This window comes from Pogona vitticeps, chromosome 12 (assembly GCF_051106095.1).
Source record: "Pogona vitticeps strain Pit_001003342236 chromosome 12, PviZW2.1, whole genome shotgun sequence".
Taxonomy (NCBI): Eukaryota; Metazoa; Chordata; class Lepidosauria; order Squamata; family Agamidae; genus Pogona; species Pogona vitticeps.
The window spans coordinates 16841059-16863226 of NC_135794.1; the positions used below are offsets into that span (position 1 = coordinate 16841059).

The 22168-nt window shown below is 45.0% G+C and overlaps 1 protein-coding gene across 1 annotated transcript in view; it reads left to right on the top strand.

The window, feature by feature from the left end:
• Positions 1-22168, top strand: part of SLCO3A1 (solute carrier organic anion transporter family member 3A1) — a 136622-nt gene that overhangs the window by 98592 nt on the left and 15862 nt on the right. Inside the window, exons 5-7 of the mRNA XM_072982178.2 lie at positions 6140-6304; positions 14665-14863; positions 16610-16748. Coding sequence (XP_072838279.2) covers positions 6140-6304; positions 14665-14863; positions 16610-16748 — 503 coding nt within the window. The remainder of the gene's footprint in view (positions 1-6139; positions 6305-14664; positions 14864-16609; positions 16749-22168) is intronic.

The following is a 22168-nucleotide window of genomic DNA, read 5'->3' on the forward strand; positions in this document are numbered from 1 at the left end:
ACTGCACAGATATTCCAATCAACATAGGAATTTAGGAAGCTGCCTTGTGCCCCATCGAGCCATTTGTCCTTCTAGTCCAGCATTGCCAACTCTGACAGGCAGCAACTTTCTAAGGTTGCAGGCAGGATCCTCTTCTAGCCCAATCTGGAGATACAGGGAATGGTTCTTGGGAATTTTATCTTCAAAAGCAGGGGGTCTACCACCAAGAAGTGTCTCCAGAACACTGCAGTCCAGATTTTGTCCAAATATATTCTCCCATCCAAGAATTAGTCAAGCCAAAGCCCACTCAGCTCCTAAAAATCATGTCCGTCCAGGGTGATGTGTTATTAGAATCTGTCTTACACTGAATCAACCCGATGGTGCCTCCAGTCCAGTATTGTTGACCTTGCCAGGGGTTTAGGCAGGAGACCTTTCTTAGACAAAGATGGAGATGCTTGGAATTGAACCTGTGGCTTTTTGCTTGCAGAACAGGTGCTGCGTCACAGAGTTACAGCTTTTCCCTTTGACCAAGCTGGCTGGGGGATTTGGGGAGATTTCCCCAAAAAAGTACCTTTTTCGCTCCAAAAGACACACCTTTCTATAAGATGCACCAATTTTTTAGAAGAAAACAGGAAAATATAATCTGTTTTCTTCGCTCCATAAGACGCACAGACTTTCTACCCCCCTGTTTTATAGGAAAAAAGTGTGTCTTATAGTGCGAAAAATACGGTAACTTTTCAAAACTGTCATTCAACATGTGCAAGAATGTGGTTTTTTTGGGGAGGGGAGGCTAGCTCTTTTTTGACACACAGGACAAAAGAAAATGGACCACTGGTCTGTTCTAGAGGGACTGTTTTTGTGGACCTTGTCTTGATCCCATATGGCTTCACATTTTCCATATTTCTCCCCCTGGGTAGCACTGACAACTGTGTTGTGAGAAGCTTTCAGGTTGATGTTTGTCTGATTGCCCTGCTGCAGATTTTAAAAGCCCCTGTGACCATGGAAGCCACACTCTGTGGTGTCTGGGAGGTTCTGTGGTAGCCTGCCTATGTTAAGAATACAATATGGGCTGTAGGATTGAGTTGCAGGCTTGGTTTTCCCTGAAGGCAGAGTCAACAAGGTGAAAAATCAGAAAGACAGAGAAGTGCCACAGTAAACCAAGGTTTAATGTGAACACACTCAACCAAGGTTGAGTAAACTCTCTGAGTTTGGTAGCCATTTGCCTGGCCCCAGAGCTTTTTGGGGGGGGCACCAGCTCCTCCAGATGAAACCAGAGGAGGCCAGAAAGTTATTTCAAATTTAAACAAGACGAAAACACTTCCACAGGAAAATGTAATTTTTGCTACAACATGGTTTGAATAGGCTTTGTGTCTTGCTTGAAAGGAGAACTAGACCCCTTTGTGGGCTCGGAGAAGAGCTGTGAAGGCCACAGACCACCCTTGGACCCGGTAGTTCCCACCCTTCCCATGAAGAGACTTCAATATCAGAAATAGCTTCCAAGTTTGAAGGGCCCCTGAGCAAAAGTTGGGCTGGAGCGGGCCCCTTCCTCTATTGCACCCCTTAGACGTGAACAGCTAGAAGGCTTGGAACACTCTTAGACAGAGAAGGCTAGTTCCTTTCTTATTTCATTTTATTTACCATTTCTCCCTGTCGCTTTTCAAGACCATCGTCTTCTGTCAGCAGTTTACGATATGAAGTTATAACACACAGACTAGAAGTAGAGACACCGGCAACGTAAACCATTTGAAAAGAAACTGATTAAACTCAGACATCCAAGAAACCAATATCAGACTGCAGCAGTCCTATAAAACCTTTCCAACTAAAAGCCAGAGAGAAAGAGAAAAGTATATTTTTGGTGCCATTTGAGAAGACGTTTCAGTTCATGACATTTGGAAAAGAAGGCCGTGGGATAAGGGCCGCCACCAACGAAGGCCTCTTCTCCTGTGGAAGTGTTTTTGTCTTGTTTAGATTTGACATGACTTTCTGGCCTCTTCTGGTTTCATCTGGAGGAGCTGGTGCCCCCCCCCCCAGTTTACAGGATCTTAAGATGGATCAATGATGAGCTTCTGATCATGATTTTAAAGCATGGCCAAGTTCATGCAGATACAGTGGTGCCCCACTTGACGATTACCTTGTTTGATGAAATCGCTTGACGATTAGTTTTTTGCGATCACTATTGTGATCGCTAAACGATGATTGAATGGGGAAAATCTGCTTCATGATGATCAGTTCCCTGCTTCGGGAACCAATTTTTCGCTTTATGACAATCAAAACAGCCGATCGTCGGGTTTTCAAAATGGCCGCCTGCTGTGTAAAATGGCTCCCCGCTGTGCTTTAGGACGTATTCTTCGCAAGACAGGCACCGGAAAATGGCCGCCCTATGGAGGATCTTCGCTGGACGCTGAGGTATTTCGCCCATTGGAATGCATTAACCAGGTTTAAATGCATTTCAGTGGGCGTTTTTATTTCGCTTGACAATGATTTCGTTCTACAGTGATTTCGCTGGAACAGATTATCCTCATCAAGCGAGGCACACTGTATAAGCAGCCGTTCACATAACCGCCACACAAGCATTCAGGGCATTAAAAGTAAGAGCAGCCAGTCATCCTTTTGTGCTGGACCCAGCAACATAACTGCCAAGCAGACTGGCTGATAAAGAATCTGTTCAGCTTGATCTGACCATCTGATCTCAATGAGGATTGGAGCAGCTGCGTTCTATAAGAAGTAGTTCCCGTATTGTCTTCAAGGGCAGCCCCACATTGAATGCATTGTAATAGTCCAGTCTGAATGTTCATAGGGTATGTATAACCATGGCCGGATGCATTTTCCTACATGTGTCTTCCAAACCCTGTTAGAGTCATTGTCATGGAGTTCTGACTTGATAGCACACAGCACATCAACCAAGGTTAGGAAAAATGCACGCTTGGCTATAGCTGCCACTTGTGATTCAATGCATTTGAATGTGGGTATCAGTTTGTCCCAGTGCTCCCTATATTTTCTCTTTGTGATGGGGTGGCAAATTAACACAATGCTGCTCAAACCATCAGGCGAGGAACAAGATCCTCCCAAGACATTTTGCTGCCTAAGGCAGAGCAGCAGCAAATGTCACCTCCCCTTATCAAAGTGCGCAGTAGCAAAGCCATCCGCAGTATTTGAGCACGGGAAGCAGAGCATCCCACCAGCATCTCTCCCTATGCCAGACAGTAACGACCACAATAATAACCAAGAAAATAACCGACCACGTGGTACCGTTTTTGTGATATACAAAAATCTGCTACCAGAAGTGGTTGCCTCACTCTGCCTGTCTTGTCTGTTTTTGATACAGGCCAGTTTTGGTCATAGCAGTCCTCATTGGCATCATCTTCATCACCTTGTGTGTGTGTGGGGGGGGGGCGGGACAGTCTGTGTTCACTCCCACCAAGATACTCCTAATATTTCCTGATTCACTTCTTCTTTGAGTGTTACACCAGCCTTTCTCAACGGCAGCCATGCAATATCTGAAATGAGCACGGAGAAGATAAAAAATTCTCCTGTGCAAAGCTGCATGACTAGATGGGGACATGGCATTGCATTTCTCTTTGGGGTGGAGCTTAGAGTGGAGAACGGATCCTCTGGCAGGATCTCTTCTTGATCGTCCCAGAATGCATACAAAGTAATGGGCTTGAGCTACAAGAAGTCAGATTTAGGTTGAATATCAGGAAAAACTTCTTAACTGATAGAGCAGTACGACAATGGAACCAGGAGGTGGTGAGTGCTCCAACCCTGGAGGCATTCAAGAGGACATTGGACCACCTTCTGTCCGAGCTGCTTTCATTCAAGCAAGGGGTTCGTCTCTTGTGGCCTTAGAGGCCCCTTCCAACTCCACGATTCTGTCTCCCGGGCCCCGAGCACAGCATGAGTGAAGCCCATCTTCTCAGCTGATTCTTGGTAGAGAAAATCACCCTCTGCTAGTTAAGTGGCAGAAAGAAAGACGTGGCCGTGAAGTCACGAAACAGGAGCTGTCCACGTCCAGGTGGCACCTGGTGGCCAAGTCACACATGCAGAACTCCGTACTCTTCTGCGGGCGTTGTCTGGGGAACTGACTGAAGGGATCCGAAACATAAGCTGTTGCTTAGTCCGATCACACCCTAACATGGTGTTCTCACAAAATGAGCAGCGCTGGAGAATTGGTTGTACAAAGCCTCCAAAACGAAGCCTTGGCTGTTAATGTGAGGGCAGTTGTTGCCCAGCTGGTCTGATGATATCTCTCCCGGGGGATCTTTATGTGCATGGATGAGGAGCACCCTGGAGACGGGTTTCAAATCTGCAAAGGGAGAAGAGAGATGATGCCTTTGATCAGCAAAGGCAGATGGTGAAATCAAAGGGAGCGGCGTCTCCTTGATGTTGAGCTTATCTTGGCAACAGAAGATCCATCTTCTCCCATCCTTAAGGCTCCCTTCTTTTTGTGCGCTCCATTTCTCTCGCACACGCCCCCTCCCTGCCTATGGTTTCTGGCTAGAACTAGACAAGTAGACACCCCCTGGTGATGTCTGGTTAGATTATACCATTTCAAACTGTAGGTGGAGGGGAGGAATGGAATGTTTGAATGTTTTGCTACATTAAAAGGTGTCCTTCTGCTTCTTAAATCAGGAACTTGGAGAGGGGAGAGGTAATGCTCTCGCACCCACCACCATAGCAGCTCGTGAGTTAAATCTCTGAGGATTTGAAGGATGAGTTTGTAAGTGGCACAAGAGAGCAGGGCTGCTTTTCGAGACTCACACCTGCGAGGCAGAGTGGAAACGAAAAGAGGGAAGAACTTCCAAAACATAAACATTGTGGCTTTAGCCGCCCTTCCAAGAGTTAATTTCCAAGCATAAAGATTTTCACATTTAATTCACAAATGAATTAGTAGCCAGGTATTAAGGGGGGGATGAGGTTCCCCAGGCTCATGGTTAAGATTCCATCTTGCTCATGCTGTGTTATCGCTGGAATAATTAAAATGTTTACTGAAGTAGAAAATGCTCTGTCTGATTCATGAGCTTAAGAGTGGTTTTTGTAAGGCATTTTCTCTTCCTCTGTGTCTCGCTCAGGGGCAAACACCCTTCTTGTGTTTGCCAGAGAACTGTGGTTAAAGGGAGAGGGGTCTGAGGGTTTATTTAAAAGGAATTTGAGGTTTCACACCCACAAGACAGAATGCAACTCTTGTGAGGTGCAACACAATCTAGCTTTTACGTATAACACCCCACCCAGTGGAGAAGCGCTGGGTGCCTCAGTTGAAGTGATTTGTAAAACTTATAGTAAAATTGGATTCTTTAAGAAGTCACAAGATGGCAAACGGATGTGAATCTCACAACCTTTCAAGAAAAGGGGGGGGGGGATCACGCTTTTCATAATGGGATTTTGCTGCATGAAATTCCTGATGTGCAGAGAAATCTTGTAAGAAATTTACTGCATGGGAAAACTTGCAGGATTTCTCAGAATTTTCAAGATTACTTTGTTGGAAGAAATTCTTCTATGCATCTTTCCTGTCCAGGATTCACTGTTAAAGGGCAGAAGAAACACCAGTCTACACAGGATTGCTATATTTCCTGCACAGGAGGAACAACTTTCTTGCAGAAGGTTCAACAGGACGAGCCTTGGCCTGTTTTAAATTTGACAGTTTCTTGTTCAGAACAATGGATGAAGGGGGGAATTGATCAATCAATGGGAATATGAATTGGGTTCTTGTTTTCATGAGAAGCTGGGAAATGTTGCTTATGCAGGGGGAAATCTCAGTGAGGAGCCTTGTGATGATGAGAGTCAGAAAATTGCTGACAATGAAAAACATTGAGTATACTCTCTACTTTGGAAACACTGATCTTTTAGACTGCAATTCCAGAACTCAGAGATAGAACTGTAGACAAAAAAGAACCCCTAACCTATCAAATGGAACTCAGAGATTGAACTCGGATAAGTTAAGGTTTTTAGTCTACAGCTCCCAGAATCAAACCGGAATGTTTATGTGGGGTGGAATTCAAAGAAGTTATATTCTCAGGCTCTGCATTGGGTTGCCTCTCATCCACATGTGGAGTGCTTCCAGCTGGCTTCCATGCAACTTGGTGGTTGTATGAAGGCATGTAGAAAAGCTCAAACAGGGGACATCTTTGTGTAATTGACTCTTTTTCTTCTTTCTGCCCTCCAGTGATCCCTAAAGTCACCAAGCACTTGCTCTCGAATCCGGTGTTCACCTGCATTGTCCTCGCTGCTTGCATGGAGATAGCCGTGGTGGCTGGCTTTGCCGCCTTCCTTGGCAAATACCTGGAACAGCAGTTCAATCTCACGACGTCGTCAGCCAACCAGTTGTTGGGTGAGTAGCCAGAAACGGATCTCCTGTCCGGATGGAGCCCGTTTCATTGTGAATTAAACGGAAGTGTATTGAGCCCATTAATCCACAACAGGATTTAGGCAGATCAAATACAGCAGACTTCTATCTCAATGAGAGTGACTAACATTACGAAGGAAACAGCTAATACTCTTGAACTTTGCTTAGTTCCGTAATAGGCTAGATAAGAGTGAACAAGCTAAAGTTAGACCCTGGTAAGACAAAAATGCTGCTGGCAAGTAGAGAGCTGGACTCCAGGACGGGGATTCAACCTGTTCTGGAAAGGAGCCTCATGGCACAGAGGTTAAATGATTGTTGTGGGTTTTTCGGGCTCTTTGGCCGTGTTCTGAAGGTTGTTCTTCCTAACGTTTCGCCAGTCTCTGTAGCCGGCACCTTCAGAGGACAGCAACCTGTGCTCTGGTGTAGTTGGCTTGGGAGTGCAGTATTTATGGCTGTGAGATATGCTTTTGTCCTTTTCAGGAGATGGGTGATTAGTGTGTCTTGTTGTGGGTGTATTCGCAAATACAGAGGTTAAACTTCAGCACTGCAGTGAAAACTACACAGAACTTGAGTTCGATCCTGGACGCAGGTAGCCAGCTCAAGGTTCACTCAGTCTTCCATCCTTCTGAGGTTGGTAAATTGAGTACCTAGCTAGTTGCAGGGAGAGGCAGTGTATAGCTTGCATCATTAAAAATTGTAAATTGCCTAGAGAGTGTTTTAAGTGCTGTAGGGTGGTATATAAGCTGAACACTTTGTTGTGCTTTTGTGCTCCTCCCAGAAGTTGTGGTTTCTATGGGAGGGAGTCCTTCAGTCTGCCTTGCCTCGGACAGTGGCGTGCAGAGCGGTTTGCAGGATTCTATTTAGTGCCCCAGCAGCAATCCTTTGGGAGATAACCTGGCTTACCAACAGCCATCCACACCTTAATGCCCTGTATGTGGCGCTGTTTGGAAACTTAAACCAGCGTCCCCTGTGGCTGTCAAGCTTATAATTGCTACATGGTGCCAGCGTCATATCATCCCAATACTAAAAGATCTGCCCCGGTTTAAGTGTTGTTCTGCAGACCTAATACAAGGAGGTGGTGTCAAGGCTGTAGGCATTGCATGTGTAAAAGCGTCAGAATGCATTTTAATTAGCCTGTAGTATGGGAAAGATTACACGGTAGAGCCATATGTTAATGTATCCACGAGATGGCTCTCTAGTTGCCTAGCAAATTCCTAGCCCAGCTTGGTCTCCTGGCAGTCTGCTGGGCTCGTTCGTGTTCTAGGGATCTAGTCAACATTTCTTGATAATGGGTTGGTTGGTTGATTTAATTTGCATACTGCTCATTAGTTCAAAGCACAATGTAACAAAATAAAGAACACAAGGACAATACATTCATAAATAAACAAGTCAAGTAAAATTAACACAACATATAACCAGTGGTGTCATTTTCTGAGGCAGAGCAAAATGTACAGTGATGCCTCGCAAGATGAAAATAATTCGTTCCGCGAGTCGTTTCGTATTGCAAAAATTTCATCTTGCGAAGCGTGGTTTCCCATAGGAATGCATTGAAATTTAATTAATGCATTCCTACTCGTCTTGCGAAGCACCAAAAAAAATCGCAGAACGCCTTCGTCTTGCGAGTTTTCATTGCACGAGGCATTCGTCTTGCAAGGCATCACTGCATGTGAATCAAGCAGAGTTGCATTGAAAGGCCTCTCTAAAGAACCACACCTTCCGCCACCTGCTAAAATTTGGGAGGGAGGAGACGAGGCGCAGCTCAGCCAGGAGCTGGTTCGAAAGTGCTGGCGCTGCAATAGAGAAGGCCTGGGTCTTCGTACATGATTTTCTGGCGGGGCCGCCCGGAGGAGCGTTGCCTTGGGAAATCTCGTGGCACAGGTAAATGACCTTGACAAAAGGCGCTCTGAGCAGTAACACGGTCCCAAACCATGAAGGGCTTTATAAGCAAGCCTCAAAGCCTCAAACCTGAAATGGGGATGTATCCGGTAACCAGAGCAAGAGAGCCAAGGCTGAGGAGATGTAAGATGTAAACATATAAACGATGCCTTGCCAACATGGCCGCCTTCGGTCCTTTTAAGGAGAAAGGTGGGGTCGAAATAAATAAGTAGGTAAGTAAATAAGAAAGCAAGTCAGTCATGCAGTTTGCTCAGATGGTGGTTTGCTGGGCTGGCAAAAGTAACATAGATTTCCGTAGAAATTTTAAGAGATTGATTTAATAGGTTAGCAGTTTGCTCCACTAGCAGGGCGCCACTTGCCGACAATTAGAGAGGTATATACGACAGTTCAAAAAGGTATTAAGAACTCACTCAAAAGACAGCTTAGGCGAGGAACAAAGGTTGAGAGGAGAGCATCTGTAGAGGGCGGGGGGAGAGAGGCTCTGCTGGGTGGGTGCGAGACTTTATATCAAAATATAGAAATATGCTTGATGTGATGGTGTAATTGCTTGTGCTTTAACAATTAAGATACTAGTCACTTAACTGAGAGTTTTTTAAATGTAGTCACTACTCTTAATACTTCGTTAAGTGCTTGCTGTTTCATTTTGATTCGGTTTTCATTGTTTTTTTTTAAACATGTTACGCTTTCATAGTTATAGCTAACTATATAACTTATACAAACACTATTACATATATATTTATATCTGCTTGCATACACTTGTTAAATCAAAGAGAACATAGAGATTCTTCTGGACATTCAGTTTAATCTCCTTTGCAAGGAGCAAGAAACTTGAAGGATATTCAGAGGAAGGACATTAATAGTGCAGGATATTTATCTGGTTCACTTTTGAAAGAAACCCAAACAGGGATAATGACAGTTGTGGTTCACATAGGCTTTTGATTTCTGTTTTCCTCTTAGAGGTCTCTAAAGGTCTCTGGGGCTCTTAGAGAAGGTGTTCAATTACCACACTTGAGGATAAAGGGTTTTACCCTTTAAAACTGTGAACGCCTTGGACCTTGACAATGTAAGGAATAGAGTTCAGAAGCAATAAGTAACAAGTAACAAGTCAAGAAGTAATTTGTTCCTTTGGTGACCAGCAAAAACACTCAATTTTTCTTGGTCACCAGTTTTTCTTGCAAAAGGATCAGGGGAATTCTCATGTTTATCCTTGTTACGAATCTCACCATCTCTTTCTTTCTGTTCAGAACTGACCCATGTTTTCCCCTTTCCATCCTCTTTTATTCTTTCTCTATACCCCAGCTGTTTCACCGCTAATCATGATGTTCCCAGGAGTACCGTAAAACCAGACTTTTTGACATGGTGCTATGTATGGAGAGCTCCCCATATTAAACTGTAAGATGCTGTAATGTCATGAGATCTGTAACAATAGAGGGCCCTATAAGAGATGCAGTATTACAGATCCTATAATATGGGAGCCTTTTTACACCTGTAATATAGTAAATAATAATAACTTGCAGTCAAGTTAATTGCAGCTTCTGGTGACCTTTTCCAGGGCTTCTTAGATATAGAGTATTCCAAATCAGTTCACTGTTCCTTTCTCCTGGATCTACCCTTGGACTGTGTAGCTTGACCAAGGCTATACACACAGGATGAGAAGAGAATGCTTTCCAACAGTAAATAAAAACTGACAGAGAGGAGGGAGGCTATAAGAGTGATGATAATCTGACCCTAACAGGATACAGTGGTGCCTCGCTAGACAGTTACCCTGCATGACAGTTTTTTTCGCTAGACATTGACTTTTTGCAATCGCTATAGCGATTCGCAAAACAGTGATTCCTATGGGGGAATTTTGCTGGACAATGTTTGGTCCCTGCTTCGCAAACCGATTTTCGCTAGACAACGATTTTGACAGCTCCCTCCGCGCTCGCAAAACAGGTGTTTTCGGGACCTAAGCTTCACAAGACAGCTATTTAAACAGCTGATTGGCGGTTCACAAAGCGGCTTTCCTATGGCTGATCTTCGCTAGACAACGATAATTCTTCCCCACTGGAATGCATCAAACAGGTTTCAATGCATTCCAATGGGGAAATGCTTTTCGCTAGACAATTATTTCGCTAAACAGCGATTTCAGTGGAACAGATTATCATCGTCTAGCGAGGCACCACTGTACCAACAAACAGAATTAATTCTTTTTAAAAGTGCAATTATGAACTCTGGTAAAGGACTTCGAACCATGGCTTTTTTCTGTGTTGCCTCCAGAGTGTGGAACACACTCCCTTTAGAGTAGCGGTCCGTTTCCCCCTCTTCGGGCTTTGGGGGATTGATCTGAAAATATGTCTCTTTAAACTGTTCTTTTAAACAGTTTTCCTGACTAATAATCACAATGTGATTATTTTAATTGCTTTAATTATTGTGATTTTAAATACTTTATTCTCCCCATCTCTTCCTAATCTGTTTTAAATTTGTTTTTAATCTCTTTTAATCATGCTTGTTAGCTGCCTCGAGCGCTGTTGTTTTAAGCAGAAAGGTGGGATAGAAATGTAATAAATAAATAAATAAATGAACAGGCGGGTTTTAATTTTACTCTTCAGTGATTGTGTTCTGTAATCTCAACCACTCCGGGAGGGGGGGTTAAAAGAAAGAAATATAAAATCATTTTTATATACATAAATAAACAAGTTATCCAGCTTCTGTTCAGCCACCATCCACTCTAAGTTCTGTTCAGCTTGTTAAGTTATAACTCTTGAAGTACCAGAATCTTCATCCTTTATGTTTGAAAGTCAACGCTCATTTCACAAATGGCCCAGGTTTGAAATTCACCCACTCTATTGCATTGAGCGACTGATAAAGAATGGGCAAGTGTCCTAATAGAAAGTCTACTGAGTAGTAGGTGCAGTGTGGTATAGTGGATAGAGTGATGGATTAGGATTCGGGAGGCCTGGGTTCAAATCCACGCTCACCCATGGAAATTCTGTTGGTGGTCTGGAAGTTGGATCATGACAACTGGACTTCTCTCTTATTAAGTTGTAATGTTTTGTTACTCATCCAAGAAGCTTCTTCAGTCTGCTTGGATGAGTAGAAAAATGTTTCAACCTAGTAAGAAAGAAGCCCAGTGGCCATGACTCAACTTCCAGATCTTCACAGATCTGTTGGGGGTGGTAAAACCACTCCTTAAATATCTTTCTTACCTCGAAAGCCTTATTAGGGTCGCCAACTTGACAGCACATAACAACAACAGTGAGCCATGAGCCACATAGAGACCTGAGCCTCTTCTACAACCTCCCCATCATCAGAGAACGAACTTCGGGCAGTTTCTGTTTCAGTCTTTATTGCATGGAAAAAAAAATCTGCATCACAATAAAGCACACCTTCCCCATTTTTGTGGCCACAAAAAAGCTGCGGTTCGTTAGTAGAACAAAGTGTTGGAAGTGTTCAGCTTGGAAGCAAGGTGTACACTCTCAGGAGGTGGCACATCTGCACATATCTTGTGTAAAACTAATCTCTAATGTTGCAGATTATGCGCGAGAAGGCAAAAGAGCAGCCTGGCTTCCTTGCTATGCTTAGGTTAACAAGGGAGTAGCCAAGTGTCCCAGCTTTTCAAAATAGGTTATAACATCTGGGTGCATGTTCTCTAAAACAGGGGTCTCAAACTCAATTTACCTGGGGGCCACTGGAGGCAGAGTCTGGGTGAGGCTGGGCCACATCAGATTTTCCACCAAGCGGAGCAAGAGCCCGAAGAAGCTGCCCAGGAATTTCCTTAGCCCGGCTGGGGCTCCGAGGAGGAAGAGGGGCACTGGCCATGACCCCTTCCGATCCTTCTTCACTACCAGCAGCAGCAGGAGGATGAAGAAGCAGAGAAGGGAGGGAGCACCAGTGACCGCCTAGCAGGGGGGGGGGGGAAGGGCACAACATAATTTTTTTTTAAAGACCCTCACAGAATTGGCCTTGCCAAAAGGGAAAAGCCCCCATCGGTACCTGCGAAGTTAAACAGAATGGGGCAGGGTCCCCACAGATGCACGCACACGCACACACACACGGGGGTCCGGCAACCTTCCTCTGAGGGTCCCCCTCAAAAAAAAGCACACTCAGGAGCAGCAGCTACCCCCACCACGACAGAGGAGCAAACCTTGCGAGGCGAGTGGTGCTGAGGCGGCCACTGGCCGGGCTGGTGTTGGGGGTTCTAAGAGAGCCAGAGAGCTGCTTCCCTGGAAGAGGCGGTGGTGGTGGCAGCTGCTATTGGCGGCTTGGAGGTGCTCTTCAAGGACGGGCTGGGGGTGGGCTCTGCTCAGTGGCGGCTCGGGCAGTCGGGGAAAAGGGCCGGCAGCATGCCTCTTTCTCCGGCTCTCTCCCAAGACAGCGCCTCTTGGACCCTCCATCCAGAAGTGCAGCCGACAGATAGGCGGGCTGGCTTGCAGGCTGCAGTTCTGGATGGAGGGTGCAAGAGGCGCTGTCTTGGGAGAGAGCCGGCGAGTGAGGCGAGACTTTTTTGACTCTTGACAGCAGAGGACGCGTGGGCGCTTCAGGGGGCAGGCAAGGCAGAGGCCACAAACTATCATCTGGCGGGCCACAAATGGCCCCCAGGACACATGTTTGAGACCCCTGCTCTAAAGCATCCTTTCCCAGCCCAACCGAGGGATCATTTGTGATGTATTCCAAGCTGCACAAAGGTGCCAAATTTGGTAAATCCATTGGCACAGAATAAGTGGAATTTCACTTGGCTCTCCTATGGAAGAGGGAGTTGGAAGAGGCGTGCAGAATTCTGCAGAGTTGGAAAAGAGATGGCTAGCCGGGTCCTGCTTTCCCCTTCTCTCCCACGCTGCCGCAGACCAGAAGCAACCCATGGGTGCTCAGTTTGCCTGGTCCCTCTGCCTGTGCTTCATGGGGTCTGGTAAACCAACCTCCTACACTTACCCCTTCAACCGGTCACCCATGGATGGAAAAGAATATTGTTGTATTTGACAGTCTCAACAAAATCAGCTCTTTTGCTCTTCCCAAGACACAGCTTGAGAAGCCCGAGCGTTTTCATATTTGTGAGATTTACAGAGCATTTTTTTGGGGGGGGGAAATCAAGCATGCGTGAATGCACAGTCTAAGATGGAAATGATTAAAATGAAACAGTTGAGAAAATACACATAAACAGGGTTGAGTCAAAGGGAGAGTAAGTGTATCTTAGATGAACTGGGTAAATAGATGTGTACATGTGTAGAATATATAATTTTCATGTTGTGTCTTTTTAACTTTATTTTTAATAGAATAATCAGAGATAAGGAATTTTCCCTCTAAAATCCTATGTAGCATTTTATTCTATAGTAAACAGGTGGGAATTTTTTTTTAAAAAATACTTTTTAAAATGATGTTAATAAAACAATGTAGTTGACATGTTCCATTTTAAATTTATTTTATGAATTTATGTTTATGGTAATTTACGTATTTAAACTATTTCCCCCACCTTTCTCCTTAAGAAGGACCCAAGGCAGCTTACATGAATAAATGGCAGTGTTTAAAGCTAAAAACTAGAAGTACACAAATATTTAAAGGGATCAATCAAATACCGCTCTGAGAAATGGTAAAGAACGGCAATACTAAAAGCACATTCAAAGCAGTAAAACCACAACAATCCATTTTAAAACCCCTCTCAAGCAGCCAGTCACTGAGGAAAAGCTTGCCAGAAGAGAAAGGGCTTCGCCGTCTTGTAGAAGGACAGCAAAGATGGGGCCAGGCTGGCCTCCAGTGGGAGGGAGTTCCATAGTCTCAAAGAAGCAACAGAGAAGGCCCTCTCCTGTGTCCCCACCAAATATACCTGTGAAGATGTTGTGACCAAGAAAAAGGCCTCTCCTGATGATCTTAACACTCAAGGAGGCTCATAAAGGGAGATGCAAAACAACTTTTCAGAAACCAAGAGCCAGCAGCAAGAGAAGTATCTCAAAGATATACGTATGTGCATCTTTACTCCCTGATAGGTTCACTGCCAGGCAAAATGTAATTATGCTTTGAAGGAATGCATGCACAACAAATAAAAACACGCATTTTTCTTTATTTCATAGCGATATCGCATCCTTCAGGGAGGAGGCAGTGTACAAAGCCCCCACACCCACCTTTTGCCTGCATAACAACCTTGGGAGTGTGCCTGGCTGAGAGAAAGGGCCCGGCCAAGATATCCAGTGAGCCCCATAAGTGCTGGGGGCCTTAAACCTGAGCCTTTTCTGTCCTAATCCACTTCCTAGAATCGTAGAATAATTATGTGTTGGAGGGGGCCTCTAAAGCCTTCGAGTCCAACCCCTTGCTCAAGGCAGGAATCCGATTCAAACCAGATCTTCCTGAGGTTTTCAAGAAAAGGTGGGACAGCCCTCTGTCCGGGATGGCATGAGGTTGGACTAGAAGGCCTCCAAGGTCCCTTCCAACCCTATGACGCTTCTATGGTTCTCAACCTTCTGTTCTCCCTTTTGCAGGCATGACGGCTATTCCCTGCGCATGTCTGGGCATCTTCCTGGGTGGTCTTTTGGTGAAGAAACTGAGCTTGTCCGCTCTGGGGGCCATTCGGATGGCCATGCTGGTCAACCTGGTGTCCACAGCCTGCTACGTCTCTTTCCTCTTCCTTGGCTGTGACACAGGACCTGTGGCCGGAGTAACTGTTCCCTATGGAAACAAGTGAGTAGAGCGAGATACTTATTCGGTCTTAAGTTTATGCTGTCATCTTTCCTCCAGGAAGTTTTATAGCTCTCCACAGAACCCTGTGAGGTAGGACAGGCTGAGAGACTGGAACTGACCCGAGGTCACCCTGTGAGCTTGATGGCTCAATGGGGCTTTCTGCCCAAGGCCCCTTGAGTCCTGACTGGTTTGGTAGGCGTTCTGCAAAGTGTGACTTTTTTTGGGATTAATTAGGAAAAGGCTGTGTGGTCCATAAAATGACACAAATAGGAAGAGCGGGCGATATCTTTTATTTGCACCACTTTTTTAAAAAAATCAAATGAATCGCAAGCTTTCATGGAGAAGATTCTACTGGACAAGGCTGAACGCCACCATGACCTAACACTGGAAGGGCCACGAATGTCACACAAAGATCTCAATCCTTTCTTGGTGTAGCCTTTGTGCAACTGTTTTTCTGGCCAGTGGTACACTGGAGATAATACGATGCCACCATGGCTAACGACTAACGACATCCTTATTCTCCATAACCTGGTGCTTTTTAGAAGTTGGACAATGTCAGGTGGGTTCAAAGCATCACCTGGGGAAGGAGATGGAAGCCGCACTAAGATGAGGCTGGATTGCATCTCCCATTAGTCCTATTCAGCACAGCCAGTGTTAAGGAATACTGGGAGCTGCAGTTCAGCAATATCTACACAAGGCTACACTTAGCCGAAAGAGATGTTTCATTTGAAATACTTGGGGCCATATGTTAAGAATCACCTATTCTAATTTTGCCCTACATGATAGATTTCTGCATTACTCATATATGCATAGGGATGCAAGTGGCGCTGAGGGCTATCGATTGAAAAGTCGGCAGTTTGAACCTCCTCAACAGGGTGAGCTCCCGTCGCTTCTCCCAGCTCCTGCCAACCTAGCTCTTCGAAAGCATGCAAATACGAGTAGATGAATAGGTACCACCTCGGTGGGAAGGGAACCGTGTTCTGTGTCTCGTCATGCCTGCCACGTGACCACGGAAAGGGTCTACAGACAAATGTCAGCTTTTCGGCTTACAAGCGGGGATGAGCACCAGCCGCTAGAGTCAGACACAGCTAGACTGTTTCCCCTTAAAGGGGAAACTTTACCTTTAATAATATACAATGGTGCCCCACATAGCGTCGTTAATCTGTTCCGGATTAATCGTTGCTATGCAAAAACATCGCTAAATGGATGGAAAAAAACTCATAGGAACGCATTAAACTTGGTTTAATGCGTTCCTATGGGGCCCAAACTCACCGTTCAGCGAAGTTCCTCCGTAGCGCCGCCATTTTCGCGCGCTCGGTAAGCGAGGGCAGGGCGCGAAAACACTTGCGACGGCCATTTTGGGCACCCAGCGGCCATTTTGGAACTACCGATCAGCTGTTTAAAAAAACATCGCAGTGCGAAGATCGGTAAGCAAAACGCTTACCGATCATCGCAATGCGATGTTTTACCCATTAAAACATCACAATGTGATCGCATTAGCAATCTAAAAAATTAGATCGCTATGCGGATTCGTCGTTAAACGGTGCACTCGTTAAGCGAGGCACCACTGTATGCATATATGTATATTAGATACCAATAGTACTTCCGGTTCTAATTTTGTCTTCTAAATTTAATTTTGAGCTTTGATTTTTCTGAAGGAGAAATGCTTCTGGGTCGTCCTTCTTGCTTACCAACAGCAGATTCCTTCCCCTGCTGACTTCTCTTCCCCTTCTCTGTCTTTTCCAGATCAGGACCATCATACAACCTGGTCCCATATTCTGCCTGCAATAACAACTGTAAATGCCAAACTGATTCCTTCACTCCAGTCTGTGGGGCTGATGGGGTCACGTACTTATCCGCCTGCTTCGCGGGATGCACTAGCACGGTAATTCATGTTTGCTCTTAAAGAGGGTCAGTTTGGGTTGATCTCCAAAAGGGAGCAAAGTACTGACCGGCCAGCTGCAAATTCAAGACCCTCTCTGAGATCTCTCAGCCTCCTCCCATCCCTTATAATCCCTGGGGAAGGGGGGAAAGGCGGTAAAAAATGTCTTTTTTTTTTGGTCTGCCATCTCAAATAAACAGTCATAAAGTCCAAAGCTTGAAGTAGAATTCTCGAAACACGCCAGAACCTGGAGGCGTTGGGACTACGACATCCATAATCCCTCAGTAGATATGCTGAGCTGAGGAATTGTGGACACTATAGTCCAACTTTTCCAAATCTGAAAATACACAAGGATGATATTAGAAAGACAACCAGAATCGTATCTTGATGTTTTCTGTAAACCCAATTAGCAGAAAGGAGAAGGGAACAGGGAGACACTCCTGTAACCAGCACCTTCCATAAAATATGCCCCCTCTGTTTAGTTTCTCACGGTAACAAAACGGATTTGATATCTGCACTATGGTGACGTCTAGCTCCTTCTACTGTAGCATTGTGGGGTGGCCTGCGGTCTGAGCTTGAGATGGAGAGACAAGGCGGCCTTCCCCTCGGCATTTCAGAGTGAGGCATTCACTGTGCTTGGCCCGTAAGCCACCTCTGGCGGCCTCCATCCTTTTCTAGAATTCTGCTCCTCTTTCTCATCACTGTCGCAGTGGCCTGCCTGTTTTTGCTGCCAAAGAACCAGAGGAAGCTGGATTCATGTGTTTTCTCTTGCACCACCTCTGGAAGATTGCTTCTTTCCTCTCCTCCCCTACCCCACTCCTTGCTGTGGACATGATTTCTTGCCTCTGTGTGAAACCATGCAACAGGAAGTTGCAAGAAAAGAAACGAAGTGGTTGGAGGGAAAGTGAGCAACAGCAGCTGGGGAGCGAAGAGGGGTGGCGCCAGCATCCGCAAGGAAGCAGGCTCCCTTTGAAATCAGTTCCCACCTGCTCCTGGGGAAGACCTTACGGTCCCTCCAGAGGCAGGTTTCCCTCAAGTATAACCCCTTCTCAGCTGCATCTGTGGAGAGGAAACTGTACTTAGGGAAGGGTTAGATGGGGCCAGATCAATGGCCCACTTGGCTGAGTCTCGTCCGCAGACTCTCCAGAGACTGATCCTTAGGACAAAAATCTTTCCTGTATTGAACTGAAGACACCATGTGTGGATCCAACCTGAGATATTCTGTACGCCGGGCAGGTGCTCTCTGCTATTGAATGACTTCGATACGTTGCTGCCACTGAGGTGAGACGAGAAACACAAATCCGCCAGCCATATGCAAAGCAAAAGAATCGCCAACACTCTTTATAGCACGCACAAGGTCCTGGAGCCTGAGACGGTCATCTCTTTTCAGATGTGAGGGCTGGAGTGGAAAGTCAACGAGTATGATGACCATTTCTCCCCAGTTTTTTTGATCAATAGACTGCTCGTCCCGCAAGACACCTCTTGTGCTTTTTACTCATTTACTACTATGAAAACTGGACTCCTACTCTGCTCCTTCCAAAAGCAAATGAATAAATACATGATTAAAATAAAACAAAGGAAAGAAACTCTCAATATATTCTGTGAGTACATCTCGGTTACACATTTGTAGCCATTTGATACCAGCTTAGCAGCCATAGCTCACTCCTGTGGACTCTTGGGGTTTGTCATTGGGGAGGTGCTTAGAATTGCTTGCCAAGAGAGCTCTTGTTCAATTCCTGAATTATTCCAGAGGATTCTAAGGATGGAGCTGTGAGAATTAAAAAGGGGTACCAAGCAGCTAGAACTGTATAGCATGGATACACCATAGGATCCCAAAAGAGATGGAAGAACCAGAGTAGACCCACTGCAAAAGGACAGGTGGATTTCCGTGTCATGTAGATACCTCTCAAGAACCATGTGGACAAAGCGTGTCTACCCCACAGTTAGTGACAGGAAATAAGGCTGGTGGCTTTGAAATACTTGCAAACTAATACGTTGCCCGCTTCCTGAGATGAATTGTCTAAGTCGAGAGTTCAGTTCCACCCTGTGCCACCTTGATAGCATAAAAAAAAAAGGAAAGTTGCATGTAAGGAAATGTCCAGGGGAACAATTCTCTTTTTAAAGGCGGTTTTCTTGCTGCCTTTCAAACTTGTAGTGATCCAAGAGAGTGTGGTCGTAGGAGATGGGCGTAAATAAATGAGAAACATGTAAATAGTTGGACATATGGGAAATGGGCATAACCTTCCGTGTGTGAAGAAGGCTTGCAAGGAATCAAGGGGATGGGGTTGCAGGTGAGATTCAAAGAAGCACAATGAAATCATGATGGAGAGACTTCCAGATGTAAGAAATGCACTCAGGGTTTTTTTTTTGTCCACGACGAGAAACGGTGTCTTGACTGTTTCACACTGAAACGCTGTGTTAAAAACCGAGCAATTGCTGAGAAGTTTTTCATTCCAACCTCAGAGCGAAAAGACCAGCCTTTGTCCGTGACGGTAACACAGTTTCCAAAAACAGGCTTTGATTTTCGGATGTATATACATACATTGCATGAAAACTTTGCATTTCGTATTGAAGACGATGCCGTTTGCTCAAAATAAGAAGTTGTGAAACAGTATTATTTGTGAACAAAAACAAAAACAAAAAACACTTCTATACATTTTTGTTGAAGGTGTGAAATGCAAGAAGAAAAGGAAAAAAAAACAGAAAAACTTACTTAGTCCTGTCCACTGGGGAAGAAAACTTTCAAAATGTTCTATTATATTCTGAAACAGGTGAAGATTAGAGATGGGCATCAACTGCTGGTTCAGCGGTTCATTCCGGTTCATTTATTGGCCGAAAAGGTGTTCAGTGCTTCCTAGCCCTGCCTCCACAATGGGTACCCAATCAGGGGCAGTGCCCAGAGGAGGTGGTGCAGAGAAGCCAGGGTGCTGCCTCTGAGTGGGCGCCTGCTGGGGGAGGCAGGAGTAGGAAGCGCTGAAATGAGCTAGAAATGAACTGGCATGAACTGCCACACCCGACGGTTTGTATCCATCTTTAGTAAAGATTTGTATCCCTAACCCATGCTATATTCCCAATGTGAAAGCAACTCTACATGATATGTCTGTGTGCACGCATGCACACATGAGCTTGTTTGTGTGTGTGTGCACGCACACTTTTAGTCACTGAAGTTTTAACAGTTTGAGATTATTTTGTTTCCTCAGTAGAAATGAAAGTGATTCTGCCTCTTTCTCCGCTTCCTTTGGGAGCTACAGCCTTGATTGCAGTACAGTGTGGAAATGAATGCTGTGTTGCTCAGCTTTCGTAAGGATCTGAGAAATTTCCTGAATGCCGAGAAAAAGCGATAGAGCGCAGCAATACATTGGCACTGCTGAAATAGCAAAGCTCCCCAGATCCAATTATCTTGAATCGCCTCAGCTCCTTCTTTATCTCACCAGAGTGTATCACATGGCCCGTTCCCTGCTTGGATAATATCTTCAAAAGCCCTTCCTTCTCTTCTTTTTAGCAAATACAAGTTATGGCATCTGTGGAAAGCCATGGTTGCTGTTATAATATCCCGGCGGGAAATGCTGCATTGTCACTTTCCATGATGTTTGGACAAAACCACCTTTTTGCTGCTCTTACGGCTCAAAAATAGCCTCGTTCGTGTGCATTCTTCTTAAAATAGCTTCACCTGTCTCCAGACAAGAAAGCAGAAGCCTCACAATTCAGTCACAATTCTGACGTCCTCCTCGGGTGGCTGACCTGTGGATGTTTTTCACTGCGATGAAGAGTCAACTGTTTGGAATCTGAAACGTGGGGTAGAACTCCATATTCTGCCACATTATTCACCTGGTTCTGCCCATGTTCCATCCTTATTTTTATGTTTTCATTCGTGGACACTCTGAAGGTGTCAGTAAAAAATAAAAGTATAGGGGCAGTTATAAAAGGGCCAAAGAGAGGAGGAGACAAAAAGTGCATGCATCTATCTTGCACGAAGCTTGGAAATAATGGTTGGCTCAGTGTCATAAGTCAGAACTAGAGTAGGCCCATTGAATCAGTGGGACTTCTACAGGGATTCATCGTAATCTGACTTCCCAAATCCCCACTGATTCAATGGGACTGCTCTACGTGTGACTTATTGTGCTAAAGCAACAGGACTTTAGCCATGTTGTTGCAAGTAAGGTGTTGACTGTAACTGTGAGTACTTTGTGGACCAGTTGAGATGGTACCTTTGGGTGCCTTGCCCCAGAATATTTGGGGGGATGCCCTCCCCGCTGAGTTATAGCTGTTACTACCTGTATAGTGGCGTACATTTAAGAAGTGCTGTGATGTTGCTACTTTTTAAAAATCCATTTAATAGTTTTTGCGGTTGAACTTCTAATCATTCTTGATTTTGTAAAATAAATCAATAGCAACTTGTTAGTACCAGCAGTGCAGGAACTATCCTTTGGGTCCCTGAAAACATAACCCTACCACTGCTTAATTTTAGATCAGCACATCGTTAGCTTCAATTGTCTTAAAAGTTGCTCTCCAAGAGCCAAAGTGGTCAGGTGGGGAGGAAGTGACTGGTTGTCTGGGTTTCCTCAGCAGGCCACCTTGCCTCTTCTTCATCATTTTTGGTTTCCTACTTTGTGTGTATTTTTCCACTATCTTCATCTCGCAGAGTTTTGAATTTTGTTTAAAAACCTTGCAGAGCAGAATGAGCTTCAAGTTTCCCCAGAATAGACCACCCATTTGTTCTCATCAACTGGCACATACAGTCTCGATAACTCTTTCTGAGATGTTGGTAAGAGAAAGAATAAAAGGTTCTGTTTACTCACAGTTGAATAGATGAATAACAGCATACGTTACAAAAATGACTGCTTACAACAGCAGGCCTCCATAGGCTCAAAGCCTGTTTCCTGAAGATTCCTGCAAATCACACTCACATAACCACGTTGCCTGCAAGCAGACTAAAAGAGAGAGGGGGAACTCCTAAGCTGAGAGGCACTGCTCTATTTGAAATCAGAGGCAGGGAAGGAAAAATGGATTACTGCTGCGTTGATTGACAGTCACCTGAGCCCATAAAGGCCCCTCCTAGCCAAACCATTAAAGGCCGCATAGGAAGGCTGAAATAACTAACATTTCAAAAGGTGGAAATGAACCTTCCTAACTCTTAGTTCCTGACAGCAAGAACTTTAAGTTAAAACATGCAGATGTTTTTTCATCCCACTCTATTGCCTTTGGGTCCATCTACCGCTGGAAATTCCCCCAGAGCTCAGCAAGAGTTGTTGGAAGTTGTGCCACAGAACAGAACTAAAGAACTGACTTCGGTTCATCCGTTTTCTCACGGGGAGCAGCGCAGTCCTATGCAGGCTCGAAAAAGTCATGGGTTAGATCACAAAACCCAGGATTTCCCAGCCAGTGGGGCCAATGTTTTCTGGGAGTTGTAGTCCACCATAGGG